At 32.3% G+C, this 23,566-nt stretch overlaps 3 protein-coding genes across 14 annotated transcripts in view; 1 reads left to right on the forward strand and 2 right to left on the reverse strand.

Moving 5' to 3' along the window:
• The window catches only part of Patronin (calmodulin-regulated spectrin-associated protein patronin), an 83,205-nt gene extending 65,128 nt beyond the window's left edge, over window positions 1-18,077 (reverse strand). For 4 of the 12 annotated variants that reach the window (XM_088266170.1, XM_088266167.1, XM_088266166.1 and 1 more), the window contains exon 1: window positions 17,637-18,077. In XM_088266170.1, coding sequence (XP_088122296.1) covers window positions 17,637-17,699 — 63 coding nt within the window. In that variant the 5' untranslated portion in view covers window positions 17,700-18,077. Of the gene's footprint in view, window positions 1-8,049; window positions 8,445-17,636 lie in introns of those variants that run through there. The other 8 variants (XM_088266171.1, XM_088266168.1, XM_088266169.1 and 5 more) reach the window with 2 other exon arrangements.
• A 1,106-nt stretch (window positions 18,078-19,183) lies between these two features.
• LOC148305707 (uncharacterized) lies at window positions 19,184-21,735 on the forward strand. Its single transcript, XM_088266278.1, has 3 exons — window positions 19,184-19,806; window positions 19,904-20,232; window positions 21,363-21,735. Exons 1-3 carry the CDS (start codon window positions 19,344-19,346, stop codon window positions 21,447-21,449), a joined length of 879 nt encoding a protein of 292 aa, XP_088122404.1. The 5' UTR covers window positions 19,184-19,343; the 3' UTR covers window positions 21,450-21,735.
• A 1,151-nt stretch (window positions 21,736-22,886) lies between these two features.
• LOC148305708 (mitochondrial import inner membrane translocase subunit Tim13-like) lies at window positions 22,887-23,423 on the reverse strand. The gene has a single exon (XM_088266279.1). It carries the CDS (start codon window positions 23,281-23,283, stop codon window positions 23,011-23,013), a length of 273 nt encoding a protein of 90 aa, XP_088122405.1. The 5' UTR covers window positions 23,284-23,423; the 3' UTR covers window positions 22,887-23,010.
• Window positions 23,424-23,566: the final 143 nt, after the last annotated feature.

The raw sequence follows: 23,566 nt of genomic DNA on the forward strand, positions 1-23,566 counted from the left end.
AAGTGTTGTTTTTGCATTTTGAAGAAAAGGTTTTGTTTAATTATTTTTTACATAAACTAAATATTTTTCAAATGGAGAAAAAACCTTCAGGTTTTACCTAAAAAGATCTGTTGCACAGTAAAAATTTCAATAAGTGGCTTGATATATATTTTTAATACATTGTATTATATTTTTAAACTTTAGAAACATTCTCCTGAAATTTTTTTTTTTTTATGACGTTCTTGAAAGGAGTGAGCGATATGTCATTTATAAAATTTATGAACTATAAATTGAACATTATGTTTTTGGTTTAAAAAAAACAGGATGGTAGGTGTGAACAAAATATTATTTTTTCAACTGTCAATTTATTTATAAACGGTACAAAAATACCCTTATACATTATAATTAACAATATTGTAAGAATGCTTACCCAAAATACTACTCTTTTCCTTATAACCAAACATTCAACTAGAGAGAGTTTAATGCTTGTTCAAGGATATCGACACCGTTAAGAAAATTAAATATCTGAAGGCTCAGTATTCGATAGTCGCAACTTAATTTTCCGTAAACCCAGGTAATATTTTACGTAATTGTTTTTTTCTTTTCTTGAAACATCGTTTTTGTATTGAAAAAATTACTTTTTCTTCGAAATAATTACATGGTTAGTAAAAGAAGAGTTAAGGAGTTAAAAAATATTTTTTCTAAATAACAAAAAAAATATCCAATGTACATTCTTTAAAAAAATCGGGCGTGGAAAGACGTGTTACCTGTTCTTCATTCGGCGAATGGGTTCTGTCTTTGCGAATATCCCTTTAACATCTTTAAAAAAAACTATTTCAGGAAAATGTTAAAAAAATCTTCTTCAATACAATATAAATCTGATCCTTCAAAATCAATTTACCGTTGACAATCAAGGTGATTCTATTAATTTTGCCAGTGACTGCAACTTCACAAACGTGAATGTGTGTACATAAATAACCATTATGAAAGTACGCGGTATTTTTCAGATAGGTGAAATCTTTTTTTCTAATTTACGTGTAAAAGAGAAATATTTTGAATTCATAAATAAATAACGACGATCATAAAGGTCGCGAAAAATCAACCGAGAGGTTATTTATTGATTGATAAAACAGCGTTCATTTTGTAGAATTTCAAATTTAATTAGCGTCTTAATAGGTTTATATTTTTATTTACCAAATTTATATTTTTGACTCAGTAACTAATTTTGCTTTGTGATAATTCTTTCTGTTTTTTTTTCACAATTCTCTCGGCTTCTGAAAAGCCCATCTAAAAATCTGTGATTTTAATATATGAAGTCCGAAATTTGAGCATTGAAATATATTTTTTAATTTACGTAACATATAAAAATATTATATATAATATACATTTAAAAATATTGATAATTTATTAATTGTTAAGGGTTTTTCAAATAGACGAAGGTATCTAAATTGCAAATGATTTAATATCTAGAGTCTGTCAAGACTATAAAAATAATAAAAAATCCTACTGAATAATAACGAAAAATTATAAATATAAATCAAACGGGAATAGATTTCATAGATATTTTTAAATATTCGATAGCTATTTGTAAACATAAACACATAACTGTCATAAAAATACTAAAATACGAAAAATTCAGAAGATTTTAATACAGTACGATAAAGGCGATCGTTATTGCTATATTTTTCGATATGTCATACAAATAGCATAATTAAAACTACATAATAATCATAAATAGGTATAAATTTGTCGCGCATACAGGCCTTGGCACGTCTATAAAAGAAGATAGCTAAAGAGCCAATAGATGCAAATGTGTATACAATATTAAACACACATATCACAAGCAATCATCCATTAGAAAATAAAGGTTCTATGTCCATTGGCACGTACCAATTCAACAATGGATAAAGACAGAAGAAAATAATTGTTTAAAAAATGTCGCAATAGAACAGATGTAGCTGTTTTTGTGATACAGAAGAACACATAGATAACATCACAATTACATTAGGCATAAAATATTCCATAAGAATATCCAAGAAGAAATAGTGACTTAACGTATTTACTTATTAAGACACTCTGCTAATATAAAATTTTAACATACGACCGATCTTATAAATAACAAATTCATTATTTTGTTATTTATTAACATTATTTAATAATTTATTTATTTTAAAGAATATATATTGTTTTTTTTTAGTATATAATAAAAAATATAGAAAAATTATTTTATATATTTTTTTAACTCCTTTCATTTCACATAATTATTTCGTAGAAAGAAAAAATCAATGCATAAACGGTGTTTAAAAAAAATAATTAAGAATGTAAAATGTTTTCGGATTTAGAGAAAATTAAGTTGCGACTTAACGAGCACTGGGCCTTACAAAGTGGCTATAGAACAAAACGTAAGGCATTCGAGCGACAAAATGATGTCACCAAGTGGGAAACGCCCACGACGAACTCACCTGGCTAAGGCTGAGAGCGTACGAAAACACGCCGTCCTTTGTAGCCGAACTGTCAAAGTCGAGACAAGAACGTCACAGCTTTATATACATACACACATACTCTTGTATTTCTTTGCACAACGTATAGATGGGTGTGAATATCCAAACAAAACTTTACTCGTTGCCGTCAAAGTCTGTTCCTACAATCTTAGAGAATGTTGAGGCCAGCGCGTTGCAGTATGTAGGACATTGGCTCCCACACTTTGCATTTACTTGTTTAACTGGAAAAACAAAACATTACTTAATAAACGTCGCATCAAAGCGAGGTGAAATCTTTCAAAAGGCCTCCGTATAAACGACAAAATGATGGCTGACGAAATTAGATAATTATTCAATTTCATGAAGAGCATTTTAAATACTGAAATTCAATAAAATATTACGAGTTTGCAATCAACTTTACACTTGGATAAATTAAAAATCTTTATTATAATGTTACGATGCAATACATCTATACGATAATCCGGAAAGTTTGTATTATTTATATGCATATTTTCCGTTAAATACCAGCATATCTTTCGGTAAATACTAAAGGCGGAACACCCTATCAATGCGAAATTTTCTCAGTTCGATCAGGTGCGGATTTCTACATCAACGCACGTTATAACCGGTTCTTTAATATAAATGCATCGAATTCAAAATACGTTCATTATTTTGACTGTCGGAATTTGAGGTAACTTTTTGTAAATCGCCTCAGCGCTGAGGTATCATTGCTATATATATTATCCAGTATCATAAAAGTAAATAAGTGCCTTATACATCTACGATTCGAATGCGGAGTATCTAGCTAGATATTGAATACAATAGAAAATTCGTGCCAATTTTATTTTTTACAAAATTAAAAACAAATCGCAATCGACACGAATATAAATATCGACACTTAAAATCAAAAAACTCAAAAATTATTAAACAAATAATTCAATAACTAAAATTTAAATCATGGGCTATTTCAGGTAAAAATATAAGCTCTTCATAATTTAATCACAGCAAAACAATAACGAGCGTTTTTCTAGGTGCTCTCGATAATAATTATTGAAAATAAAATAACGAAAGTGAAAATAAAGTGATCGGACTTTCGAATCATCCGAGTGAACAGGTTTGGTTTGTTATTCGCGTCTATTGTGCTATTGAAGGTGTCTCACTGGGGAACATTTAAAACCGGTTAAAAATGTACACAAATAATCTGCAATTTTGAAGGTTAAAACAAAACGAAAAAATCACAAAAACTATGTTCCACAAAACTGCACTCTGAATAAATTATAACCCTGCTCTAAAATAATCGAATGACGAGTATTTTTCGAGTATCAATAAATGCTCATGAAAAATTTAAAAGTAACATTTGTAATGTTTTGCAAAATATGTACAATATAGGTCACTTTCCTATTCCACAACTGAATAAATAAAAGCAGCAGAAACAGAAACCGATCCTAGAAAATACAATAAAAAAACCTATAGAATTTTTCCCACGGACTTCGTGAGCACCAGATAAAATAAGTCGTTTAATTCATTCATTGTCCCGGTCGTGTTGCTAATTCCACATTTCCAACAGAAGTGATTGTGCGGAAAGTATAGTCTCTTTTGGTGCAATACAAGAGCAGGTATGCTAGTGATTTCAAATATGTAAATATAAATGTGACCAAAACAAACTAGAAACAAAGCATGGATGTTCAGACCTCAGTTCTATGTGAGGTCACACCCACGAGTGACGATTCATAATAATTTAATAATAAAGCTAACTCCTCCGCGCTACAAAGAAAAATACGCGGCTGGACTATGTGGCAACATTATATTTACAAAAAAATATTATTTGTGCTGAAAAATTTATAATTTTTATTCCTGTTTTCTTGAAAGATTTCAATGAAATCAAATGAATGTATATGGACAGCTTAAATAAAGAAAATCTTCTGAAACTATATAACAATAATGGGGAAAAGGTACTGGTGTCTTGTTAAATGACTAGTGAGTGAGTGGACTTAAACAAAATTTCAAAAAAATCCATATAATCGTATTATTTCGGTCAACCGGAAAAAGATTTGGCACGACGCAGCTATCGAATTATTTACATAGTTTACAACATACATTCTAGGATTTGAATCAATATTTGGTTATGACATTTGTACACTATGACGGTAATTTATTAATGGTTTCAAAATCGGTTTAATAATAAATAGTCATCAATGAAAGAATTGCATAATATTATACAGAAACCTAAATAAATAAAAATTATCTGAAGACCAAAACTCGCTACAATAATTATTATAAAAATAATCATTTAAAGCGAAATTAATTAATCAGAGCCCATAATAGAAAAGAATAAGGATTAACTGAATACGTAGCTAAAATGTTTGAATATGTATACTTATTGTAGTTAGTGTTGAACGCAAAGAAAGATTTTTTTAAAATTATTTGTTTAGCAGTCACCCAGTGAAAGGATGTTTCTACCTATGTCAAGTTTTATAAAATTTATTTTTTTTAGTTAAGGAAATGCTTTTTTGGCAATATGTTATAATGTTATGGATGCATTTACCGACCCTGCAGTTACATATTTTTAAGACATTTTTTCGTACGTCAACATTAATAATTCTAAAACAATATAATAAGCAATTAACACATTATTTGGCATAACTTATCCGATTATTCCGACATTCTCCTAACAAACATTACCTTCCGTGTGCATATTTGAAAAAATAGCTACAACGGATACTTATCAATATTTTGCATTTATTCTAGTTCTTAGCGTAAAAAATGTTTTAAAATAACGTTGGTAAAATGTATACATTAATATGTAATCAACAAAATTAGCAACTTCCGAATGCCGATGTTGGAAATTCAACAACAACGCAAATAAACAATTTTAAACAACGCGATTAAAGAACAAAGAAAAATATGTTTTTATTTTCATTTTTAACAAAGTTTATAATTCCATTCATTTCCCAGTCCTCGCTTGATGTTATTTTGTAAAATTACGTCATGGGCGAATTACGTATTTTATAAATGTACGAGTGGGTTCATAGCGAAAAAATTATGATATTAACATATTTATTTTCTACTTATGCAATATTACTAAACCAAATTATAAATGCAATAAAATGTAAGAAGGAATTTGAATACAAAAGGTGAATATAAAACACGTAACCGGCGCAAAAATAAATGAGGAAAACGAAGAGAGATAGCTGAAAAACTAAATTAATATTCATATTGTTTTAAAATAATTTCTTCCAAAAAGAGCAGATCATAATGTGAAGGTAATATTACAATTTTAGGTAGAAAATTAACAACCTGAATCTATAAATAACAATAATTATGTACATATGCAGGAATTCAAACTGGTTGATTTTCAAGGCAAATATGAACAACTTTTGTACAACGATAAATAAAAGTAAAAATAATCATGTTCCGGAATTAAAACGTTATTTATTAAGTTATTATTTATGTTTCAAAACAACCAAAAAATAACCGACTTCGTAGTGTAGTAGCAAGGAAACCGTGCATGATGCACGGGGTTCGATTTGTGATCTATTTATTCATCTGTTATTAATTTCGCGTCATCTCGGACATCTCGTCTGAAGACGGAGACAAGATAATCATATCATAATTAATGATCCAGATATCTTCACGTCATCGACAAGAGGATACTGGAAGAGATCTCCACACGGATAAAAATAGTAAACTGTAACTAATTAAGAGAAGATAAAATTCTCACTACTTCAGTTCAAAAATTAAGTCCCGTTAATTAGCATCATCTTTAAATACTCCGAGTAGAGATGCACATGAGACGAAAGACGGCGGGCGGCTGTGCAGTATGTGTTAGGAATGGGATAGACATTAAGTCTATGCATCGTCTTTGAAGTCGGATTGTCACGGCGGTGTCCAATTATGAGGGACGGCGCTATTTCCGTAGGCGTCTCTACGAGAGTCGGTAATTATGCGGTTTGGGTCGGATGGCGAGGGCGGCGTGACGCGCTGATGTAATAATCAATCGCACTTCTTCCGATCGGGAGTCCCGAGACGAATTATAACTCTTCAAAATAGTTAACTCTATTACACTGTTTTGTGTCTGTCTGCTAAACTGGTCGGGGTTGTGGAGGCGTCGGGTAGGAATCGGATCTAGCTGACTAACTGAACTAACTACTAATCCCTTTCGCTGCCTAAACCGAGGCACTTTTAGAAAATGTAGTTGCTGGTTTTACAAACTTGTATTTATTTAGACTGGCAATGACAGGGACATTGAAAGCTTTGAAATTTGAATGTAAATTCACAGTAAAATCGGGATACAATTTTGTTTCACATTTTCCATAAATTTCGACACTTCGTTGATTCAAAAAATTGCTTTACAAGAGAAGATCTGTCAGGAAGCCTAGATGCTTCTGTCTAGGAATGCGGTGGGACGGCTTTCCTATTTATTTATTCTAAAATGTAACCGGTCAATAATCTGCTATACAGCAATGAGCAAATGCTGAGAAGATACTGATTGGCCCACACCAGATTATCCCTTCTGTTCCCAACACAGGTTCAAATAAAAACATATTTATTTAGTTAGAAGAAACAAAAATCTACTTAATGATCTATAAACCCTGTACATAATAAGCAAGGTAAATAATAAATGCAATTCCCATCTAAAAAAATATGCTATACATCTTTATAACAAATCTTGATAAGTCGTTTCTGAGGTTATGCGTCATGTAGACGAGGAATTAGATGTGAGGCTAGTAGTGGCGACACGGTAGTCCTCGTGCAGGCACCGGGCAGCGAGCAGCACGCTCCAGTGCCCGCGGTAGCGACCTTCAACTTGCCCGAGGCGAGCAGCTGCCTGCTTGCCTGCTGAAGGTGTACGGAGGAGGTACGAACTTTTTTCACGGCCCGCTGTGGTCATCGCAGCTGGAATGTCTAATTACCGGCGTTTGTCTTTTCAACCGCGGCGTCGTTCTCAATGCATCATCAGTTCTCCCCGAATTTCTTATTTTTGTGGTTTACCAAAATGATCTTATACATCGTATCTTCTATTTCTTTCTTACGGGTGACTTACCTAATTGACTTCTCGGTACTGTTCACACGCTATTTACCCATAATGGCACATTGTACAATCTCACGAGGCGACTTAATGAGCCTCTTCCGAAGCGATTGCAACGTATCGCTATCTAAAATCGTTTCGTAGATTCTCATGATCGGAGATAATATTATAACGATCTCATCGCTCGTACTTCGACACTGCGGATCATACGTTCGCCACTGGACCTCAGTGCGATCCGAGTAATTATATCTAGCTACATTGTGCATACGGTTCGTTAAACCTTCCTCGATTGTTGCAGGTAAAGACCCCGCTATTAGTTAAGATAAAGCACGAATTCGTTTCTAATGACTATGAATAACGGGATGGCAGACTCGCGCTCCGATAATTTTCACTCATTTCGTGAGACACCAAAGAAAATAAACAAATAAAGAATAGATGCCAATATTCAAAGTAGAAATTTCATGTATTATGCTTACTATCCAACGATGGCTCGAGAATTCATAAATAGCAAGTTCATTTAGCGCATATATCCAAATTCTTATGGCTGCCTATACAGCTTACCGTGTCCAACGTAGGAGAGCAGCTTCTGGCCTCCTCGTCAGCAGGAGGCCACTCGGGTAGAGTGCCCAATCCAGGACTCACGGCAATTCTCAACACCATGATGCGATCGAGCGAGTGGACACAATTAAAACATTAAATATAAAATCACTGATAACAAACTGCTAAGCTGTTCTCACTACGTTATCCGACTTATAATATTGCTAACTCTACTCGAGCTCGAACCTATTCAAGTAACTCAGAGTAAAATGTAAAAGTTCAAAGTAATATCGAGAAGCACTCCTATTATATAGCGCACGAAGACACATGGAGATAGTTCATCCGTCAGCACTCGCGGGCTATTTGTTTACAAAGTGAAGACGGAGTGGAGTGGAAAGCCGGCGCAGATACCGCCCGCTCGACTGGCCTGGCGCGACTGCTCATGTGCTGTAGCCCGCCGACATTACCGCCACTCGAAGAGGATTTTCGATGGAAACAATCTCTCCACCCGCAGAGTAAAAGTAATTCTCGCGATAATACAATAGCGTATTTTTAGAAATCTCTTAGAAAAAAATACTTTAATTACTTTACTTTACGATCGTAATTAAAAATTGAAAAAAAAAATACTAGCTGACCCGACGGACGTTGTCTAGCTAAGGCAGGCTTTTTGGTAATACATATTTCTAAAATTTTGAATAAATTAAGTTTTTTTTATTATTCAAACGAATTTAAACAAAATAAATGAAAATTTGAACAAATGTTTTTTATTGAAAGAATATCATTAATATGTATCATAAAATTCATATATTTTTAACAATAACTCCATTACAGCGCCACTTATCGAGCCCAAAATTTTCAAGAACCTGTATCAGGGCCAGACTAACATTTGACAAAAATATTTTATAAATTACTTTTATTTAGTCCATCTGATCACATTTCGACTACAGTAACATCTACCGTGTCCAAAATGTACAGAAACCCGCTTACAGTCAGTACAAACATACATATTTATCCAAAACCTGTAGTCAATTGGACATACAGTTCCCGAGATTAGCGGTATTGAACATATGCACCAACGTTTTTATACGCTAAGATTGTAATCTCCTTATCGTTTTTATGTGTAAAATAAAAATAAAACATCTAAAATACTCTAAAAGAGCTTGGTCATTCGTAAAAATTCCTACCTGATCTCATAATAAATAAATAAAATGAAATAAAAAAAATTCTTATAAAAATACTGAATCATGTAAGCTCCAATACTTACTGAAAACTACTTTAACGCGGACATGTTATTTAAACGCATAAGAGCTTTGTGTCTGTTGCGGCATGCAAACCTACGTGATATTATTCGTTTTTCATAGATTTACGGTGCAATTCCAAACGACAAAACCGGATTAATATAGTGGCGTTGTTTTAAGAAAGAACGACTTTTCCCGACATTCGTAAGATGTTTACGGTCGGCGAACTCGACAGTTAAAAAGTGGCGTTATCGTGATTACTGAACGATTGAGAAGAAGTAGGCGATCGGCTATCATACTGACTTGTGTGCTCGCTTGTTCATAAGATATTTCGCTTGAGTAATCGGGTACAGCATCGGTAAAAACTCCGAGCTAAAGTTAACCTGATTCCGAACTGAGCGAGTTATCTTCTAAGGTACAGATTATGCAATCGCAAGTTGACAAAAGCGAGTCTTATCTAGCAGCTTTTGGTGATAAAGATGAGGGGAAGGCGGTTCATACCGAGATGGGTGAGATCCGGTCATTCAAAAGATCCTAAAGTGGATCTGTATCACTTGAAATGATTCTTTCACTAATACCGGATCAAATTGAACATTAGATCTTTCATCGGACAAGGAGAAATAATTAGGAGAATTATCAGTGACTGCCTGATTTATGAATTCACTGAAAAATTGAGGAGCGAGACGCTAAAAGAAACCGCAGCTGGGAAATATTGCCATCATAAAACCTTACTTTTTTCTCCAAATGTTTTTTTCCCTACAACCACTTATTTTTTAGCCCTTTGCTAAAAAATCTACCGTCGGTAAGGGAAAGTGTTTTTGTTGCAAATAGTATCGACGACGGCGTCCAATAATTCCAAAAAGGGTAAAATTTCTAGCGATCTATTTTTGAAGCCAATTTATTCTTCACAACTTATCGACGAATAACAGTGAATTGATGAATCTATGATTTAGTAAACCAGAGCACAAGGTTCCCTCAAAAGTGGGATCAGGTCACTCAATCAATGTAAATGAATAGATGATTAAGATTCACTCTAATACAGACAGGATTTTAAAATCGGCGCCACCGAAAATCAGCAGATAAACAGGATAGCCCTCAATTTAATTCGCGAATTTCTTAGGAAGTATGAAGGAGCAATAAAGTTTGACGTTGTTCATAATATTCAGGCATCTTCATGCAATTTGGAAAGTTGGAGCGGTAGCAGGCGTATCTGTTGACCCTCAATTCAATTCGCGATGGATCAGTAAGCATGTAGTAGCAATAAGGTTTAGCAACGTTCATAATATTCGGGCATTTTCACGCAATGTGGAGAGTTGGAGCGGTGGCAGTTGTGTCTGTTGACCTTCAATTCAATTGGCGATCTATCAGTAAACATGTAGTGGCAATAAGGTTTAGCATCGTTCATAATTTTCGGGCATTTTCACGCAATGTGGAGAGTTGGAGCGGTGGCAGTCGTGTCTGTTGACCCCTAATTCAATTGGCGATTTATCAGTAAACATGTAGTAGCAATAAGGTCATAATATTCGAGCATTTTCACGCGATGTGGAGAGTCGGAGCGGTGGTAGTCGCGTGTGACAACCCTCAATTCAATTAGCGAATTCATTAGCAAGTACGTAGGAGCATTAAGGTTCGACGCTGTCCATAATATTCAGGCATTTTCACGCGAAGTGGAGAGTCGGAGTGGTGGTAGTGGTGTCCGATGTAAAGGCGCCCACGGCACCGGCACAGTCAGCGGTCCCACGCGGCGAGGAATGCGTCCCCGCGCCCCGCCGCTCCCCGCCCGACCGCTGCAGTCGAGCCGCGGCCGCACAGGTGCCGGAAAAGCGGCCGCCGCCGCCGTACACGTAGGGCGGGGAGCGGAGCCAAAATTACGAAACTTATCTCGAGTCGGATTTCGAAATCAGAGGAAATGCGCGCGTTGACAAAAGCTTATCTCTCGTGTGCGTATAAATAATCTCGCTGCATTTTATGTTTGTTTTATCTGCCTCTATCCTATTTCGAGAAACAAACTTGTGTTACAAAATAAATCACCAGAAATATAAATAGAGCAAAAACAAATAAATAAAAAACGTTATTTTTACATTTCCCGAAACTGATATCACATTTACCTTCTTTCTAATGAAGATGCGTTAGTTGGTTAGAAATTTTACTTAAACAACTAATACTTGTTCACAAATCTGCATTATCACATTTAAATTTAAATTTATATAGATTTCGTAACATATGTATGCATTATTTAAACTTACTGAATTTAAAGTGCAAATAAATAAAAGAGCAAATAGGACCTCCCACAAGGCATTGAGATGACATCACGTACATAATAATAACATTACGTTTAAACTACGAGTAGCAGCCTGTTTTTGGTTTATAAAAATGCTTTCACTGTTAACATAGTAAATACACTGCAAAAACTACCGGATATAATCACATTTTCGCCTTCGTATTAATGAAAACTGGAGAACAGAATACTTAGATTTATTATTTACTATGCAAAAATAGCAATTGTTATTCAAAGAACCTTACGGGACTCGTGAGGTTAAGGCCCAACATACGTTCAATAGCAACTTAATTTTCTTTGAACCCGGGTAACATGTGACGTAATCGATTTTTTTTTCTTAAAGCACCTTTTTGTGTTTAAAAAATATTTTTTCTTCGAAATAAATATATGGTTTTGAAAAGAAAAGAGATATTGAAAGGTAAGGAGTTTAAAAAATATATTTATAATTTTTTCAATATATGTATATTCTAGAAAAAAAATCTAATATACGAGTACTTTCTAAAAAAAATCGAGTGCGAAGTGACGACCGGCTCTCAGCGCAGCCGGACGCTTAATGAATTATATTATTAAGTAAGGCCTTGACAGAAGCATGTCTTACTTATACAAACTTTTACTTACACGGGTATGCTAACCCGAGTGCCCTATCCAATGCTGCTATTCTCATTTTCCTTTTCCTTATTCACATTAACTTTTATTCCTCTCTCATTTCTTTTCCCATGTAGCAATAATGTTTTTAACCTCACTTACTGATGTATTCTACTGGTAGATTCATTTATCAGAAGCGCAAGATTGATCCTCTAGCTTTCATAGAATTGACGATTAGGCTAACATCGCGTCAATTCGGTGCGGTGCCCTATGCACCATCGAGTGGAGACGAGGGTTAGAGGGAATAAGATTTTTTTAAATTAAACAAAATATAGACGGTAGAAATCCACTTACTTATATCAATATAAATATACCTAGACCTGAGCGAAAGCGATATTTGTCGTATAAAAAATTAAAAGTGCCATGTAATATTTTTATTTATATGTGTGATTAGTAAAAAAAAAATTAAAAATGATCAATGTTCATTTATAATAATTTATTGCATTTACAAAAAAAAACAGATTTATTACACCAGTTTATTGCCCCGATTTTTAAAGATTTGTCTCGCAGGCGAAGTTCAGGTATTGAACATAAGAAGACAATAAATGCTAAGCATGTATGAGTACGGGTATACGACCCCGAGTGCCCTAGGCATGGCCTATAATATAGCTGTTTATTTACCTCTTTCTTATTTCTATTCCTGCTCCATCTCTTTTCCCATATAGCAGTAATAAATAAATAATGAATAAATAAATATTTATGTATACATATACTTATATATAAAGAAGAAAAAAGCCCATCTCCAAGCACAACAGCTGTCTCTTTTTTGGAAAGCCTCAGCGCAGCTAAAATTGTAAGATTGTATTGAGTAGAAATGTACAAAAAATTGTATAAAAACTACACTTAAAAAAATTAAAAGAAAAATTAAATAATATGCTTCTCGTATATGTTAATAATTCGAAAAGAATGCAGCATGCAAATAAGAAGGACATTGCTTTTACTTTGTAATGGTACAACTATTAGCCTTTCGCGTTTTAAAAATAATAGCAATTAATTCATTCTAAATATCTCCTAAAGTTCTGCTCCCCTGGATTCCGCGCTTCAAATAAATACTAAAATTGTTTTTTAACAACAAAAATAAATACCAAAAAATAAAATAAAAAATTCTCACATCTTACAACTTCACTTTTCTTTGCATTGTCTTATAAAGTAAGTTTTATCTCAATCTTGTATTAATCCATTGCATATTATATTTAAATGAGTTTATTCATAGGTTATGAATACACCCAGTGTACGTATTCCATACTCGAATACAATTGTACAATAATAATATCAACCTCTGTCAAAACACAGCTGTTTGAGTTTAAGCACACATTAAGGTGATGAGAAAAACCAATTAAACAGTTTCAGGTAAACAGATTGAGGCTCGATTAAATGGTTGTACTTATGACTCTCTCTCTCTTAGCGCATATAATTTAAATTAAAAACCACATGATAATATCAATCAATTTCTCAAAATGATACCATTGAGAATTAAACACGAGACCAGGAAAGTATAAAGGGATTACACGCCATCTGAACTGTTTTATTATAACATTTTGAGTGTGTCCAAATACTTGTTCACAAAATCTGGATTATCTCCAATTACAGGAGTTTTTTTTTGACATCTCATCAAAGATGATGAAGAATATGGATGTCTAAATGTAAATGCCCAGACTTCCATATTCTTCTTCATCTTTGATGAGATTTCAACAAAAAAAATGTTTTATTATTATTATTAGTTATGAATCCTTATTTTTAGCTTTTTTTATTTCTTTTTAAATTACATCAAAATATATTCATTTTGGCCCTTAGTACAACAGTCAAGTGGTAGATTTACTTACAACATATCACATAATATCAAATTACAGTCATCAAATTTTAAAATTAAAATGTAACTTTGTTTTAAAATCACTATAAATTTATAGTGTTTTTAAAACAAAGTTACATTTTAATTATAAAATGGAAAAACACAAAGTTAGTGCTTCAAATATAAATTATATCAAATTTTATGTTGGGACATGGATCAATTGCATTGTATTGGTGATTTCTCGTGGCATAGTTGTACATCAATGTCTCACCATTTTTGCACCTTCCCGGCCTTCCATATTTAGATTAATTGTAAAAGAAACAAAACAGAAAGTTCTCAAAATATCAATTAGCAAAGGAAATGTTTAATTTAAAATGTTTAAAATTCAGTTTAAATAATGGAACAACAAAAAAATACAGGTTTTCTCTATTTAAAATCACTTTTTTCAAAATGAAGAGATCATTAAAAATAATTTTAAAAGTTGTACAAAATATAACTACGTCTTTCTCATCAAGCCATAATTTATAATCTATCTTTTTTGGTAAAGAATAAGAAAACAAGTTCTTGTTTTATCAGTAAAGAGTATACAAAGTGTTTCCGAATCTGTGTAAAACATTGAATCTTTGTTTTAAATACTGCATTCAATCCCCATTGTATTGTTAACTAGGATTTTTATAGATATCTCAACTAGTAATTTCCAGTGATATTACTATGATTATTTTAAAATATAATTTCTTTGATTTTATTCCGATACCATATATATATATGTATCTCCATATTCATTTTTTTCTGATTTTTAATCAGAGTTTCTTATTGATAAGCGAAATCTTTCAATAATTTTATATTAATTCACTTAAACCCAAAACGAGGTAAGATAGTGCTGATCAAACACAAAAAAAAATACAAGTTGTGTATTTAATAATGAGATAAGCGTAACAGCTGCAATTTAAACATGCATATGTATCTACAAAATTTATTTCTATGGTCCATTTCAGTAATCGCTGAAATTTTACATTAGAGAAAGTAAATAATATTTTTTATACTACAGATATTTATGTGGTGCGGTTTTATATACATGCATTCATGTTAGTTGTGTCATTTATTCATTATATACCCACAAATTTACACTTTAGTATAAATTATATTTAGTATATATAGCATTAGAATGTACTACTTGCAGATATTGACATTATCGTGGGTGGACATCTTATAGGCACGATCAGATTTACAAACTAACACATCAGCATTTACCAAATTATAGTGTTTATTATGCGGATTCAATAAAATAACATAACTTAGACACATCAACCCCTCCTACACATACTAGAATACAAATTGAATTTTGCAGAAAGAGGATTTCACATTTTTGTCCAGTGCATTTGTATTGAATTGACATACTAGAGTTCTGCATCCAAGAAAACATATAATAATTAGATTTTTTGCGTTGGACCTAAAAATATAATGAAATACATACAAAATACTTTAAATTGTTGATTTGTGGCTTTCAATAACATAGGTACAAGGGGAGGAGGATATGTCTGTGGAGGAAAGAACTGACATAATATCATTATTTTAATGTTTACATAAAACAACAAAAAAAAAAAGAATAATACTTTTAAAAAAATATTTTAAACAAACATGTTTTTATTATCACAATATCTAATTGACATTGCTCGAAATAATTCCAATGTATTAAGTATATAGAATAAATGGAAAACTTGGTATACTTTTCCTCGTTATTTGGCAAATATTTACTTAATAAAAAAAAATACTAGAACTGAATATTTTTTCATAATTCGGTTAATTTGTCAATTAACCGAATTATCTAATTTGTCAAATACACCAGTTCAATTGTACCAAAATTTTTAATTTGATCTGTGATAAATATAAATTCATTATACTGAGTGGATCTGTGATAAATATAAAATCAACTTAAGTTGACAGTAATTTATTTTTTACTTTTATGTTTGTAATTATCTTTAATCTTATGGTTGTTACATAGAAAAGTTATAAAGTTAGTATGAAAACAGATAAAAATATTGATTTTTATGAAATCCCTAAAAATCTATCATTACAACAAAAATATAATATAATAAGCATTTTTAATCAAACATGATTAAAAACTGAATTACCCGTTTTGAGAAGGAATTAGGTGAACAAAATATGCATTGTTTGGTGAGGAATTGTAGTCGATAGGATCATTGGCTAATATTTCTTATAAGATGATGCCGAATATCCACAAACCACCTCTCGGGAGGGATATAAACCAGATCATAAAAGATATTTTTTTATGTCTAGCAATTCTAAGTCGGCCTGGCATATCGCTCACTCCTTTCAAGAACGTCATAAATCAAAAATCGACAATTTTCAGTTCTAGAAAATGTACTATATTCCAGCAAAAGAGGCATATTTTTAACTTAATATTTACCCGCTACAAGGCAGAAAGTGTTGTTTTTGCATTTTGATGAAAAGGTATTGTTCAATTATTTTTTTAAATATACTAAATATTTTTCAAATGGAGTTACAAACAGTCAGGACAAACAGTCAGGTTTTACCTAAAAAGATCTGTTGCACAGTAAAAAGTTCAATAAGTGGCTTGATATTTATTTTTAATACATTGTGTTTTATTTTTAAACTTTAAAAACGTTCTCCTGAAAAATCAAGTTTTTTTATTTATGACGTTCTTGAAAGGAGTGAGCGATATGTGTTCAGCAGGATGGAGATGCAGCGCACAACACAAGGGCGAAAATGGAGACGATGACTGATGGCTGAATCATTAGAAATGATGTAGATATGTCCCCGGTCTATGAATTTTGTAGGACTACTTAAACAGAAGGGTTTTCATGAAAAAAACATAAATAAAATGAGCTTAGCAAAATATTTACGAAGGAATAAAAACAAATGAAGCAGAAACGTTTTCTACAACAATGCAAAATGCTTCAGAAAGATCGCTTAACAAAATATTCACGGAGGAATAAAAACAAATGGAGCCAGAAACGTTTTCTACAATATAATGCAAAATGCTTCAGAAAGATCCATTATTTGTTGTGAGGATAATTTAAATCGTAATATTAAAGTTAACAAACTATAATTTCATGTAAAAATCAAAAAAATTATAAAATATCAAAATGGCATATTATTAGAGAATATGCATTTTCATTCAATTGCCCATCATGTACTTATTTAAAAGGAAAAAAAATGGTATAGTGAATGATTTTGCAACATTTTTTTTTTCAATTTACGATTTAAGTTCCGTAAAAAAACATGTTTCTCATTGATATATAATCAATTTTGATTTATTGGTACATGTATGCTATTATATGGGTCATGAGTGAATACTTCATGAATTTATACCAAAGATAACATATTTATACAAAATCAAAATAGATATACACAAAATAGATTTTTCATAAAAGAAAGTATGAGACTACATAACCAAAAGATCATTGTCGGTATCAGATAGTCTCACTTATGTATATCATACTATTCAGGGTGACATTTGCTACTGTCACTTAACTGATGTTTGCTGAATAGATATATAAGTATCAATAAAATATTCTGAAATATTTCAAATGAAGAGTAAACACTCATGCCAATTATAAGTATATTACATAGGTCGATAACTCAAGCTACTAAATAACAATTAACTTAAAAACGTTACCTGTCTGGTGTCATATGAATCAGAAGGCTCCATGTTGGGTCGACTGTCTTCTCCTTTTTCCATACTTTAAAACACATCAGAATGTTTCACACACATGAATCACAACGTGAACCTCTTTTATACACACTATAACCAACAGTTGACAAAAATATATCTTAAATTACATGGTACGCCAGAATTTAAAACGATAATGTCAAAACTCGGCCCAGCCTACGCGAGGCTGACAGGCAAAACACGGCGGACACATCTTGTTTTTTGAAGATAATAGCGGTTTAAAACGATAAGTTTATTTTTTCCCGGAATAACAATTTGATAAATCACACAATTGAAACACTTCGACCTGTATTAACAAATCAAAGCGATACGAAATAACGTTCGAGCATGTTGAGAACGATAAAGAACAATCCAAACCCCGTCCTAATTCAAAGAACAGATACACCTACGACATCTATCGTCAAGTAAAAAAATATTTTGGAGCAGTGATGTCATTCACGGCGTGATACATCCAAGTACGTACTAAAACTGTGACGAATAATAATGTGGTTGTAATTTATTTTTTCCTGCTTTTTACAGCTTACAAAAATCCTTAGGCTTTGTTCTAAAAGTTGATCTCTCTCATACCCTTTTCAAAATATGAAATTAAGTTTGCGAAAAGTTCATATGAAAAACCCGCCACAACATAACTATTTTTTTTAAATATTTTATTGTTGAGCATATTGTAACGGTTAGAGCGGTCAGCACGCTCGGCTACCGTACTGGATGTCCTGGGTTCGATTTCCAGGGTGGGGAGTCAAATAAATGAAAGTGATTTTCACTCAAATATTGGTCCAGTTTTTCCATGGACTGATATTTTTTTATTTTTGATGATTTTTCCTTCACGGGTTAACGATCAAGATAACATTGCGTTTATATGATGCGTATTGCATCACCTATACACCATCGGGTGCGGATAGGGGCAGTATATGCATATTGTAATATCTGTTATTTTGTCCACGCATATGTCCATAAGGCACTACAATCTCAATATTTTATTAGTTAATAAACACGGGTACATGAAACATCCAAGTCTTTAAATAATCCTTCCTTTTCATCTTAGATGTAAGTTGGGTTATTTTTTTTCTTTCGGGCATTTTAAATTCATCAGGTTAGGTATATTATCATTACTATTTTCAATATAGGGAAACACATGGCGAATAACAAACAGCAACGACAATATTTGCTTTCTTCCATCTCCCGCATACTCGGCATTTAAGGCCCTCTTCCGCGTAATATCGAGTTCGCAATCGCCGGATATTCCCGTGACCTCTCGGTCCACGGAGAGATGGATTATTTCCGTCTATCCATACGCGAGATTGCAGAATTTGAGTTTTATCGCTTCCGAGAGAATCTCTAACGATTCTATCATTCTTTTCCATACCACTGCCATTCATATTGTTCTTAAAACACCAACAAACCCCACCCCGAATCCTACATAATCAGGTACCGACGGTTTTTTTCTAGTTACGATGGCTACCCTGCGATTATAAAAACCATAGATATACCCGATTGACTGAGCGTCGGCTGTCAAATTATGAACTAATCGAACTAATCATTTTCGAGAAGATAGGGGAGCTGCTTTGTTTGACATTATATTATTGGCAAAATAATGCAACTGGTTAATAAATAAACGTAAAGAGTATCGTGACTTGTACGATCGATTTTTTTAAAATGCCTAGAGAAAGTTCAAATACTGCTAAAGATCGCAATAGAAAGTACGATTCTTCAGAAAGTTCCGATTCAGAATACTCTCAAAAATCATCCAAGAGAAAATATAGGAGTGACCGTAATAAAAGATCTCGATCAAAAGAAAAGTCATCTTCTTATCGCCGTAAACGATCTAATAGCAAAAGTAGGAAGAAATCAAGGAGAAGCGACTCGCGGAGTCCTGTAAGGTATTACTCTTCAAAGCGACGATCAAATTCTAGAGACCGAACAAGTAGGAAGAGACACTCGAGATCTTTATCGAATGAAAGGTCTTATGAACGTTCAAAGTCGCGATCAAGGGACAGGTCCGATTATTCTAGATCAAAATACAAAAAAGGAACTAGCTCTCACAAATCATCTAAGACTAGCTATGATTCGAAAAAGAGAAGCTCTTCTCGAAGTGTTTCCCCACATACAAATAAAGAAGGTATTATTTTAATCAGTCATTTTGAGTTTCTAAAAATATTTGCCCCCGTGTTTAATATTTCGAAATCCATCTATACAGTAACTTGTGTATTTTTCAGCTACATCGTTTGAGGCATCTAAAAAATATATTTATGATGATACAGAAACTAAAATTGAAAAGGCTATCAAGGCAGCTGAAGCGGCCGGCCTCACAATGTGTAAACTCCCGTCATATGAGTATAAAGAAGTGGAAGTTAAGGAAGATATGCCCACAATACAAGATAGGAATGTCTTAGACGAACTGAACAGTGAAAGTTTTACTCCAAAACAGTTCACCTCTTCTAGGAGTAAAAAGATTCCAGATAATATAGTAATCGATTTAGATGCTGAGACCATCAAGGTGCCTGAAATTCCTCTTCCCAAAGTTGAATCACTGTTCCACCCTGATGTAAGTTAGCCTATTTGTAATTGTTCCGGAACCATATATAGGAGTAGTCCACTTGCAAACCACGTTATGTAAAAAAAATGTTTTTTAGCTAATGGCGGCAACCAGTAGAATATTAAATCTTCTACCGATTTGACCTTTTTTGAGAGATTTCAGAAAGGTAATTGTCGATTCGCATAGTGAGTTTTGCAAGAGTATTGATTTTGCCTATTCCATTTTATTCCTAACATAATGAGTTAAATATGGACGTCAATATTTTTAATTTTCTACCAATTAGTGCTATTGGCTAAAAAACTTAATTATTTAACATAACGTGGTTTGCAAGTTTTCATTTACGTATATGATAAAAGTAGAAATTTTTTATTTGAATTGATTTATAAATTTCATTGAATTAAAATTATAATATAAATTTAAAACATTCCTTCAAGCAATATTTCTTCTTTCTTTCTTCTGTGGAGTTATTAATTACATTCTTGTAATTACGTTTGTATATTCAGGGTGACACAAAATTAATCACACTATCGGAAGATGTTATAATTTTTGCAAATGGCGTCAACGTCAATCATATTTGACACTTGTGAACTAGACAAATGCAGTATACAAATAGACAAACAGTATTTAGACACTCTCAACATGTTGTGAGTAAAAATTACTGCTCAAATTATAAGCTACATAAAAAATTGAAAATCACTTTTTAGGCGTATCCCAATATGTCAAAGTAATCAGGGGTTCGGATCTTGCATACAAATAAAAGGGTCTCTGCTAAATAAAAGCTTTTCTCAATCCAACATAGATGGCTGTCAAAAACTCTTAATGTACTGTGTCATAAGGTCGATCAATATATCTAATAGCTTTGAAAATTTGAGTAGTGTGGTTGTCAATTATAGGTAAAATGGTGAGTGTTGCATGTGTGTAAAGTGATCACTTAACCAGCCTACGAGGGGTCACAAGCCCTGTAAATACCCAGACTTCTTTATTCTTCCTTATCTATGTTGATGTCAAAATGCAACAATTATGGTTTATATTACTAGGGTTGGGTTAGGTAACATTAAACCAATAAGTTAAGTATAAATTAAAATTTATGAAAAAAAAAATTTAACGTGTACTTAAAAGCAACGTGTTTGTATTTTCAGTTATTTCCTGATGAGAAGACACGTATGGAAAAATGGGTTAAAAAATTATTTCAATTTCGTCAGAAGGCGTTGAAAGGAGAAATCTAAATTGTTATAATATGTATAATTTTTTCTACTATTAATAACACCAATAAAACCTCTAAAAAAACAATGCTTACTAATTTCCAACATATATATTAATTGGAGCGCCCTTGAGGTAATATTTTACGAAAATGCCGCTACATAAATTTATCACAAAATGAGCAATATAATAGTAAGGTTTACATCTTAAGCCTCACAAGTAAACACCTTGCAGTGCCTTACAAGCTCACTTGCTTGATATCCACAAAACAATTTCAATAGATGGCGCTTCAAATTCGCATGTGGTTTAGTTTATTTTCGTGGCATTTACAAAACTTTCAAAAATCAAAGTAATATAGTTCTTCATGGAGAGGATGGTGAATATTACACGGCGTATACAGATATCTTAAACCAGCCAATGGTAAGTAGCCTTGCAAATTGAAATATCTAGACTTATTCTTATTAAATTTCTTTTTCTCAGACTAGATATCTATAATGCAGTTTTTTTCTTATCTTATTTTGGAATGCCCAATTTTAACTATATGTTTGGCCATATGAAGAGGGGGGATTGAGGAAATTCAAATATTCATATTTTGCACAAAATATGATCAGTGGGTTTACGATGGAAAAATAGTGCATCTAATATGTAGTACAAATAACTTTAACATTTTTCTTTTATTTTTTGTTAACTTTATCTCCTGACAATACGGATTGACAACTGGTTTCAAAGCGCCAAAGTCATCAGAAACAGATGTTCAAGAATGACATTGAATGTTATCTACACTACTTAGTTAATGCGTTATCTTTCTATTATTATTTTTTGCCTGGTAAATATTTTACTTAGTAAAATTTTATTATTGTGTAATTATTGTTTTTAGTAAACCTAATCTGTAAGTAAAGTATCTATATATATATATAATGCAGGCATTGATGTTACAATCACACAAAAGTATCATTTGTGATATTTTAAACACATTGATAAAATCTAAAACAATATTTTTTATTGAATTAGAGTTTATTTTGTAGAATTTCAAATGTTTTATTTACGAGTCAAACAATATTAAGAATTTAGATTTTTTGTGATGACTGCGTGCCATTACGACTATTAAATTTTGAAAGCTCGGTGATGAAATTTTTTATTTATACGTGTAATATGTATGTAAATAAAAGTTTTGTTTCTAAAATCAATTCTCATAAGTTAATCTCAAGTGGAATTATTATAATGAAGACCTACAGGTCATACATTGACTTTTTAAGGATAAAATGATCCTTAATCATTTTTCCATAACTTGTTTTTACTATAGTGTAGTTTGATTTGAATTGTTTTATACTAATAGGGCAATGGTTTTCAACTGATAGTCTGTGGGAATTTCTATAGACGAGTGGTTACAAACCACTGATATAAATAATTTTATTTATTTTTACATGGCTGAGTTTTAAGGTTTTGAAATACAAAGATAAGGCTTTGCTATCGAATCATCTACCAAACTTTAATTTGAACAGAAGGATATATATATTTCACATTATTTATATATTTACAACTAAACATTCTAGTCAACAAAGGATCCCCAGTAGAATGGAGAATTTCTCACATATGATTTCGTTCACGTTGAATACGGCCACTGTAAGTTCTCGAAACGAGATTCCAAGAATCCATATATCTGTCCATGCACATTGCAATACATTTCTGCTCAGATGTGTCCAGAGATGTTCCAGGCTTATTTATGCATTTTTTGAAACACTTTTCTGTCATTTTAGTTAATAATTCTTGAGCATTAGCAACTGCAATTTGCTGTTTCACTTGATCCATTAACTCTTCTTTCTGAACACCAGATAAAGATCCCGTTTGTAACGATTCCATGACAAACAAATTTCTTGATTTAGTTTAGGCGATACAGTTTAAAAAATGAATAGGTTCGAAAAATCAAGTATTATATTAAATTTCATACATAACCTATACTTAAATGAGTAAATGACCAAAAATCACGACAGATTTCCAAATCCAAATTGAGAAGCATAGATAAAGTTGGTAAATTTTATTGCCAAGTTAAAAAAAAAGAATTTGGGTAGGTATCATCAAAAAAATCTCTTTACTACTACTATTACACCATGTAGAGCATATGGAATCGACAAACTGCCTCCAC

The sequence above is a fragment of the Brachycentrus maculatus genome, unplaced genomic scaffold, assembly GCF_059751285.1.
Source record: "Brachycentrus maculatus isolate JH-2025_06_01 unplaced genomic scaffold, ASM5975128v1 h1tg000263l, whole genome shotgun sequence".
Lineage (NCBI taxonomy): Eukaryota > Metazoa > Arthropoda > Insecta > Trichoptera > Brachycentridae > Brachycentrus > Brachycentrus maculatus.